Raw genomic sequence first — 9,380 nt, 5'->3', positions numbered from 1 at the left:
GGAGTTAGAAGCTTCAGTGGCTGAGATAGGAGAGACTGTGCATTTAACAATTGTTGCCCAAGTTCTTCTGCACTCAAAGTTTTATGGAAGAAGGGCAAAGAGAGAGCCACTGTTGAAAAGGTTTGTATTAAATATTGACTGGAGTTTACCAGAGGCATATGGTAGACTCTGAAATAAACTGGAAAAAGGTTTGGTCTACTGAGGCCAGGGTCAACCCATGAAAAGCGACAGGACCGAATGACATCCCGGGATATGTGCTCAGAGTCTGCGCTTGACGAGTTGGCAGATGTGCTGACTGACATTTCTGACATCTCCCTCAGTCAGGCCATTGTCCCCAGATGCTTCAAAAGATCCACCATAGTTCCAGTGGCAAAGAAATCAGTTGTAGCCTGTCTGAATGACTAAAACACTAAGTGTTTTGAACGGCTCGTCAAACCACACATCACAGCCAGCCTTCCTGCATCGCTTGACCCCCTTTAGTTCGCTTACCGTCCCAACCGCTACACAGAGGATGCAAAATACACCACCTTGCACTCAGTCATCACCCACCTGGAAAATAAAGACAGCTACGCTAGAATCCTGTACATTGATTTCAACTCAGAGTTTAATACTATCATCCCCCAGAGACTAATAGAGAAACTCCTCCTACTTGACTTGGATACCACCACATGTCTCTGGGTCCTGGACTTTCTGATCAAAAGACCCTAGTCTGTCCGAGTCAGAAAGAACATCTCCAACTCCATCACGCTGAGCACTGGATCTCCTCAAGGCTGTGTACTCAGTCCACTGTTGTTTACACGACTGTGCAGCCACACATGAGGGGATCCAGATTATTAAGTTCATGAATGATACCAATGCCGTGGGACTTATTCACAGGAACAAAGAATCAATGTACAGAGATGAAGTGAAACACCTAGAGGGCTGGTGCAGTAAGAACAACCTGCTGCTCAACGTGGACAAACGAATGAGATGATAATCGACTTCTGGAGGTCACGTCCTGAGCATGCTAGCCTCAGCATCAGTGGCTACACAGTGAAGAGAGTGAAGAACATCAAGTTTCTAGGAGTGCAGATCTCGCAGGACCTGAGCTAGAGCCAGCAGAGACTGCAAATCCCGAGGAAGCTGAAAAAAGCCTCTCTCCTTGCCAGCATCCTCAGGACTTTTTACAGAGAGCGTTCTGATATACTGCATCTCAACATGGTCCTCCAGCTGCAGTATGTCAGACAGAAAAGCCCTGCAGAGGACAGTTAGAGGAGCTGAGAGGGTCATCGGAGTTTCCCTCACCTCTGTGCAAGGACTTTTCCAGAGCCATGCAGGAGCAGGGCACTGAACATTGTCAGGGACTCCTCACACCCTCTCCATAAACTGATTGAACTGCTACCATCAGGCAAACGTTTCTGGAGCATTAAAGGAAGAACCTCCAGAATGATCAACAGCTTCATTCCACAAGCTGTCAGAATGCTGAACTGCTGATCTGGATATGCAAACACTTCTTTATTTAAATTGTTTAAAATTATTGGATCCTGGAGAAACGCTCTCTCATCTTGCCTTTACTGCTGTTGTATGTACAGAAAAATGACAACAAACTTGATTTGATTTAATTTGACTTGACTTTGGCCATCAGACTAGATGCTCTGTTTGGTGGACACCAAATACCGCACATCATCACAAACACACCATCCCCACTTTGAAGCATGGTGGTGGCAGCATCATGATGTGGGGATGCTTCTCAGCCTTGGAAAACTTGTTAATGCAGAGTGTTAAATGAATGCAACGTATTTCTGTAAACTAATGAAGTAAAAATCAACCTCTCTCGAAAGGATGGAAATTCCACAGTGTATGGAAACAAACAGGAAAGGTTTGTGGCCTAAAAGAGGTAAACGTGGTGCTTTTGTCATTGGACAGCTTTTCATCATTCTGCAGGATAATGATCTTAAACGTACAGCAACCAGATTGCTTTTCAGGGTGAAGAAGCGGAATTTCTTCAACTGCCCAGTTCATTTGCTCCATTTCAATTCCAAGACGAGACTAAAAGCAGAATCCCCACAACAAGCAACAGCTGATGATGGCTGCAGGCCAGAAGGAGCATCGCCAGCTCCTGCTGATGTCTGCGGGTTAAAGATTACAGACAGTTAGTTTCTACAACATGACACGTGTTTCTGTCCAATTACCTCAAAACTTTAGGTTCTTTCAGTTAAAAGACTATATCTCATTCACACTTTTGCCTATAATGATGTAGACCTACTTAAATTAAAGCTGAGACTTTAATGTGTTATTTCTTATTACATTCCAGACAAGGAAATTAACCACACAATCAACACAGTCTATTTTCTGACATAAGGTTAGGACCATATATTTGTCCTTTCCTCACCATTTTTGCACATCCACACAGCAACATTTAGCTTAACCAACTCACTATCCAACTCATCTCAGTTGCATATCTTCTGGAAGAAGTTCTTTGAAAAGTTATATGTTACACTAACCCATGCAGGACTAGAAGAAGAAATATATCTATATAAATCTATGGGGAGTCCTGCAGGTCTTTCCAGGTGCAGATGAGTTCATTTTGGGAAAGACTTCACTGTTGATATCCAGGCAGCCGTAGCAGTCATAATCCATTAATTTTTTTGGCTTTCTCCCAGTTTGTGTATATGGTAAAATAAATTAGTCATGTTAAAGCCTGTGATGGAAGCAGTTCATACTGTCAAATGCCTACCACAATATAAAAACAAAAATAAACTAGAAATCTAAAGTGTATAACCCATTCGAGCATCAACAGTAAAAGTAGTCATCAAACAGAATCACACCTCTATTATACACATGTTATAATATCATGTATTGTTATTATCATATAATAGTTACATCTGAAATGTTGTGAGATGGAAAATGGAGTAAAATACAAATACAAACAAAACACAAAAACCTTGAGCGCTGTATAGGCCTATAAAAGCACAGTATTACACACTGCCTGTTTGTGTGTTTATTCACATAGCACCTTTTTAAAACACATTAGAAAGTAATGCAAATTAAAAATGTATACTGTAATATTAATATTAAATTAGGCCTGTCTACAATCTAGTCTGTTTTTGTAATAGCTGTATAAAGATACACCCTAAAATCCCTCCTGTTCTTGGATTAAATGTGAGCTATTTCTTGAAAGCTCCTCTGTATTAATTCTGGCCAATTTAAATATATATATATTTAAACCCTGCTTCATTAATGTTGGAACTATTGACTTAACATGAAACCTGTGTACCAACACAATAGGAATACACTGCACGACTGTTTCATTGCATTTGTTTCTTTATTGAAATTCAGACAAACAGAAAGAGTACAAGCCCATGCTGCTGTCCGTTATCGCTGCTGCTCTTGCACACAGTTTATCGGTACTTCTCAGCCAGGGCCCGGGCCAGGGCAGCCAGGAACTTGTCCACAGACACATGGACCTCAGGGGTGAATTCGGTGGGGAACATGATGGCCAAGACCACGAGGATGTTGTGAGCCAGAATCTGGAAAAAAAGATGATACAATATTCAGACAGATGGCAAATGCATCTGATTTCTAGCCTAATATTTGATTGGATCACAAGAGGAAAATTCAGTACTTGACCAAACGCTGAAGAGCCACAAGTAGACTTCTTTACTATTTTTGTTTTGTTTGTTTTTTTTTAAAGTGGGTTTAGACTAATCCAGCATGTAAAGTGCCTTACTGACTTCCATCCTCCTTCTCACACAGGAACAGGACTTTGATGCATCAAACTGTGGTATCTCAGTGTTTCCTTATGAGGCTTAAAAGTTACATTTATCAGCTGTGCCTGTGACAGGATTGTGCATAAGTGATGGACAACACATCAGGACGTTTATGGGCCCTTCTTGTTATCAGGGTTAACGTGTGCACGGCATCAAAAACACATCACTTATGTCCTAGATTGACTTTTAGTAACATACAGACATTGCAGCTGAAAGAACCTCTGACTTTTGATTTTATATTAGCATACATCTTTATGGATTCATGACACTGTCATATTTGTATTTCAACTGAATAAGAGAGGGAGAAAAAAAACTAGAAAACAAAATTTAGTGAAGTTGCCGCAAAATAATGCCATGGTGGTCTTCAGAATCAAGGACAGTGGACACTAAGACTCTTGCAGATTGGAGGTGCACTCGTCTCTGAGAAAGATTACAGGTTAAAACGGCCCAGAGCGACAAAACTTTTATGTCATGCATGCTGCAGTATCCTGTCATTAATCTATCTACAGGGTGCTCCAATATTGAGAGAATTTGGAGAAGAGCAGTGCAGTCACACAGTGATGCACTATGATTGGGTCTGTCTGTGCTGTTTTTCTTTTGCTTTGTTTGTTTGTTTTGACATTGTAAGACTTGCAGCCAGAGAGCCACAATTTCAGCTTCTACCACTTCAACATGCACAATGTTTTCATTTTACAGCTTTATGAGCTATGCAGAGCAAATACAAAAATGAGTTTCAGAAACTGGTGTGCGTCAATCATCCTCAGTACCTTGAAGTTAGCAGGGTCCACTCTCAGAGTGAAGGCATGCAGCTCACTAAGGGTCAGAAGACCCCCAGTCAGATCGTTGATTTTGCTCACAGCATCAGCAACTCCACCCATCACAATCTTTCCATGGTTCTTCACTGGGCCAGAGCCGGGCTTCAAGTCCTTCCAGTGGGCAAAGTAGGTCTTGGTCTGTGGGTACACCAGAATCATCCTGGGTGGAAAATAATAAGCAAGTAATTAATAGATGGATAACAATTCAGATTATGTCGGGTAGTTTGGGGAGATATTTACCTGGACATGGCGTCACCACCGATCTCATCAGCCTTGCCAGACACTTTGGACCAGAAGGCCTTGACTACATCCTTGTCAGTTGCGTTGAGACTCATCTTGTCTATTGATTGTTTGGTTAAAGTTGAATACCGCGATCAGCACCAACCATGGGGGGTTTTATACATGAAACTGAGCATGGGCACACCCATTCCAATACAGATAGGCTCTGTGCATCTGGACAGGTTCCAAATAATGAGTTGCAGTTTGCATGAGATAAAAACAAAATAAAATGACCACGGTGGCTCTGAAGTTTATAATTCAATGACGAAATCGCAAGTTAATCATAAGTAATTAGCAACTGGGCTTCACCTGTGAATTCAATTCAAGTTGATTAGGTTGTGCGCACTACAAAAAATCTAAAATACTCATTTCCGGTGACAGGGAGTGGGGAAAAAAAGATCCAAACACATCTATAAGTGTTGGTTTAAAACATTTAGGAGAACCAGTTATAAACAAATTGAATTTATTGGCCAGTTTATCAACATGAACTCATGTGAATGAGCTGTTTCAAATTTGTGCCAACCTGGAAATACATTTCAAAAGAGTTGACAAGATCCTACAGTGGAATACTTTCAGTTTACACCAAATGTATTTATTTTGTTGCTGCTGTTTGATTAAAGCATCAAAAAATTATTTCTGACTTTCAACTGTTTACCCGCATGAATGGCACTATTAAGTTGAAGCTATGAGTTGTTAGATTACTTACAGCTAATGATCAAAATATGTCTTGAAAAGGTAAAAGCAGGGTACACAAATTAATGTAAATCTAAATTGTAATGTAGAAAATACGAAAGTTGTTACATCTATAAGGTGCGATCTAACTGTCCATGGAGACGAATTCTGAAATCAATCGTAATTAAGTTAATGTTTGGTGAGCAGGCCAAAGCAACATGATTCCTGGGGTTATTCAAGGTGAAGTCTGTTTCCAGCATGTGGCGTGTTTCGGGTGCTTCGGGTGGATCCACTCAGAGACAGACATAATAATGTTGAAGCAGCAGCCTTGGTGACTGCAGCAACACTGAAGCTACAAGTTACAATTAAGTTCAAATTCATTTAATTACCCTGCTTTTTTGTTTTGTTTTGTTTTCAGTTACATGGCTGTCAAGTAAACTAGTTTTCTCCACAGTGTTGATACTTTAGAGCCATTGCTCTGATTTCTGAAGAGACAAAACACTAAAACTAAATAGATAGACACTGGACCTCTCACCTTGGCCGGGTAAGGTACCAAATCTGTTCAATGCACTAAAGAAAAGTGTAACATTTATCAGTGGTTGTGTTTCTAAACAAGTTTGTAAATTTAACCCACAAATTCTCTCAGAAATGGCAAAAAAAATATCCACTTCATCCAACAGAGATCCACCTGTATTCTGTGGAAGTTTCTTGGTGAAATAAAGGAAGTTTGATTTCTCCACTAGGTCTATATGACGTTAGTGGTGCTGGCAGAAACCCAGCCAAGCACTGATTGACTCCTGGCACAGTCAGTGGACTTTAATAGGTAATTTAGGACCCCATAAAGACACTTACTTGGCAGGTGCCTCTGCTAAACGTTACCTCAGTCTACATTTCTAATGTTTTCTGACCATGATGAGTGAGTAAACCACCTTGTCAAACCCTAAAACACACACGAGATGAATCTTATTTAGTCTTTTGCCGTATTTAAGGCCCTCATAAAGAATAGACGTTAAATAGGTGAATGTTACACCTTGGCGCGCCCTCTAGTGGACACATGCGCACATTTCCCTTTCCTCTCTGTTGGTAATATCTTTTACCCTTTATAGGGCACTCCTTGAAATGCTTGGAGAATGAAAATTTCAACCCCAGGGTGTTATTGAAGGATATTTCAAGATATATATATATGTTTTTACTTTTTTGGCTTTAAAAAAAAATTAAAGTTAATAAAGTTATCATATATGGTAACTTGTCCGTCTATGGTTAAAAATAAAAGAAAAGGGAATTTATAATAAATAAAAGGAAAAAAAAAACATTTATTTAGAAATATTTTAGTTTGAGGTAATGGTACTTACACAACCAGTAACAAAGTATTTATAAAGTGCTTGGAAAGTTCATTTAGTAACATTTTTCTTGGGGTAGTGGTGTTAGTGGCACTAATCTCAAAAAATAAATCAAAGTGGAGTTCAATGCAAACCAGCAACAAAGCGTTTCTAAAATGCCTGCAACGTTTGTTTGGTGACATTTTTCGTAAGGTAGTGATACTGGCACTAATATAAAAACTCAATCAAAGTGCACATGGTTCTTCAGCCTCAAGGTGAGCCACAGGGTGGACATGCTGAACGTCCAAGAAAGTTACCGAATATGGTCACTTGCCCCATTGAGGGTTAACCGTCTAATAATTTAGATGTACAATAATGGTTTTAAAAAACAGCCGTCCTCGTACAATATAAATGAGGAACAGCAAAGCCGGTAAAAGGCCGGTGCAGGAAAAGCTGGGTTTCTGCACCAGCAGCTCTCTGTAGCCACATGTCAGGTGTTTCATCTCTGTCAGCGCTGGTGGACAGTTTAAATCACTGACTCAATTTTTAAACACTAACAGTTTGGTCTGGTTTTTGGGGGGTGTCCTGCCAGTTCTTCCCATTTGGTATTGTAGATTCCTACTCTTGAAGTACACGATCAAAACCAAGACGGGAGAGTTTCACTGTTCTTGTCATTGTACATTTTACATGTAATCAGTAAAAAAAATAATAAATCTAGATTTTGCAGACACACTGATAGAACCATGTCCTGTTTGCTGTCCACAGACGGCTGTGCATCAGAACCTTTTCTTTGACTTTAATACTTGCAGCATCACACAGCAGCAAAAACGAGAAGTGCTTCTTCAAACTGAGAACGGTGCGTATTTACGCACGCGGCACAGCAGTGGTAACTTTATTAAAATTGGATCTGTCCGAAGCAGACAATAAATAATGTTCTGAGTTGTTTTAAAAATCCACCGTTTATAGGTTGGAATCGTTTCTAATAAAGCTTCTCTAGATGAATCCCGAGCTCAGCCAGATGATCTATCATTACGCACAGACTATAAACTTTATTTCACAATTTTAACTGTGGTACGCGACTGATGCTCAGGAGATAATGGTTTTACCAGCTCAGATACACCTGAGCCTCATACCTTCAGTAGTATCACCCCATTCAGAAAGTCAGTGGAATTTATTATCCGGGTATTGAGCAGCCTCTGAAATTGTTGCAGTCATCTTTATACTGCTGGTCTCCAACATGGTTAATTGTTTAGATATATTGTGGGTGCGATGACAATTTTGTGACCATATGGTTGAGGATAAGGCTCTGTTTCATGTTTGCCCCGCCCACCATGGAGATGTCACACAATAATGAGAGCAAGAATTTGAAATATGTGGTTTTAAAGGCAGGGCTCAGAAAAAAAAGAAAAGAAATTCTACGTTTCCACTCATAAGGCAACTCTCAAAGTCACACCACACTTTATTCCTGATCAGTTTAGATAAGTGTGCATACATCTAGCAAATTAATAAGAATTAAGAAGAAGAACAAGGAAAAAAATCATGTCAATAAGGAAGTATTCAGGAACCACCTGTTAGTTACATGGTCAAACAATAGTTATTGGAGAAAACACTACTTGCCACAGTTTCAGCTACCTTCTGTACCTGCAGCTGACAGCAGCCACAGAGGAGCTGTCCTCGGTCCTCCTGTCCTGTCACACTGTGCAGCAGCAGTGAGTGACTCAACCTTCTTGCTCCTTAGAAAAAGTAAAGGAGACGACTTGAAATGTCAAGGAAGAAAATGTATAGTTACAAATTCAATTTCATTAAGTAACCTCACCTTGAATTTAGATTTATATAAAATAACACAGACGTTTGAGCTTTAATTACACACACTGTTAGAATGAAGCAACAATATTATGTCAACACAACGCATCAAATCATGCTGCAACCTGAAAGCTTTATCGAAAGCAGTATATTTCATTTGTGTCTACCCTGCAACGACACATGTAAACAAGTGGCAGGATCGGTCTCATGAATGACTTTTACAGTGTGTCTATTAAATTGTGAGTTCCTTAGATCTCCATGTTGATGTGCTTCATTTTTTAGATTCTTCACTAAAATACAGCTGCTGCTTAATGCTTTAGTATACTCTTGGTATATGTTAATTTCAGCTTGGCAATGCATACCAGAACAAATTGAATGTTGTGACGAGTTAAAAAATGACAGTCATGTATTTATTTTGAATTTGAACACTTTGCTGTTTTAGTTTTATTTTCCAGCTGTATCAGCTGTAAAAGTTAAGCAAATTTAACTTCAATCTAACGAGGTCTTATGCATCACAACCAACCTCCTGATCAGTGGGCTGAGCTAAAAATAGGCCACATGCTCAGCTGAGATAAAATTTGAAAAGCATCAGTCGCAGACAAACACAGTCTAAGCAAATACGCCCTTCTCTTATCGCTGATGCAAATAGCACATTGTTAACTAGTCCGACCCGCATCCCTTCGTCCAATCGCTGGCCTCTGAGAGGGAGGACCGGTTTGCTTTAAAAGTTGCATCTGGTGCCG

At 39.9% G+C, this 9,380-nt stretch overlaps 1 protein-coding gene across 1 annotated transcript; it reads right to left on the bottom strand.

The window, feature by feature from the left end:
- Nucleotides 1-3,285: 3,285 nt before the first annotated feature.
- LOC103376087 (hemoglobin subunit alpha-1-like) lies at nucleotides 3,286-4,966 on the bottom strand. The gene is made up of 3 exons (XM_008306448.1): nucleotides 4,805-4,966; nucleotides 4,517-4,724; nucleotides 3,286-3,509 (listed from the first exon to the last, which is right to left on the bottom strand). Exons 1-3 carry the CDS (start codon nucleotides 4,897-4,899, stop codon nucleotides 3,381-3,383), a joined length of 432 nt encoding a protein of 143 aa, XP_008304670.1. The 5' UTR covers nucleotides 4,900-4,966; the 3' UTR covers nucleotides 3,286-3,380.
- Between the last annotated feature and the right edge of the window lie 4,414 nt (nucleotides 4,967-9,380).

This window comes from Stegastes partitus, unplaced genomic scaffold (assembly GCF_000690725.1).
Source record: "Stegastes partitus isolate 25-593 unplaced genomic scaffold, Stegastes_partitus-1.0.2 Scaffold3661, whole genome shotgun sequence".
NCBI lineage: Eukaryota > Metazoa > Chordata > Actinopteri > Pomacentridae > Stegastes > Stegastes partitus.
The sequence above is the reverse complement of the archived record's forward strand: the minus strand, read 5'-3'. Positions and strand labels throughout refer to the sequence as shown.

Excerpts from the sequence above, each read along its gene's own strand:
- LOC103376087 (XM_008306448.1), bottom strand. The coding sequence starts at position 4,899 with ATGAGTCTCAACGCAACTGACAAGGATGTAGTCAAGGCCTTCTGGTCC. Across the intron at positions 4,725-4,804 it reads GGTGGTGACGCCATGTCCAG|GATGATTCTGGTGTACCCAC; the intron begins GTAAATATCTCC and ends TTTTCCACCCAG. Across the intron at positions 3,510-4,516 it reads TGGACCCTGCTAACTTCAAG|ATTCTGGCTCACAACATCCT; the intron begins GTACTGAGGATG and ends CTTTTTTTCCAG.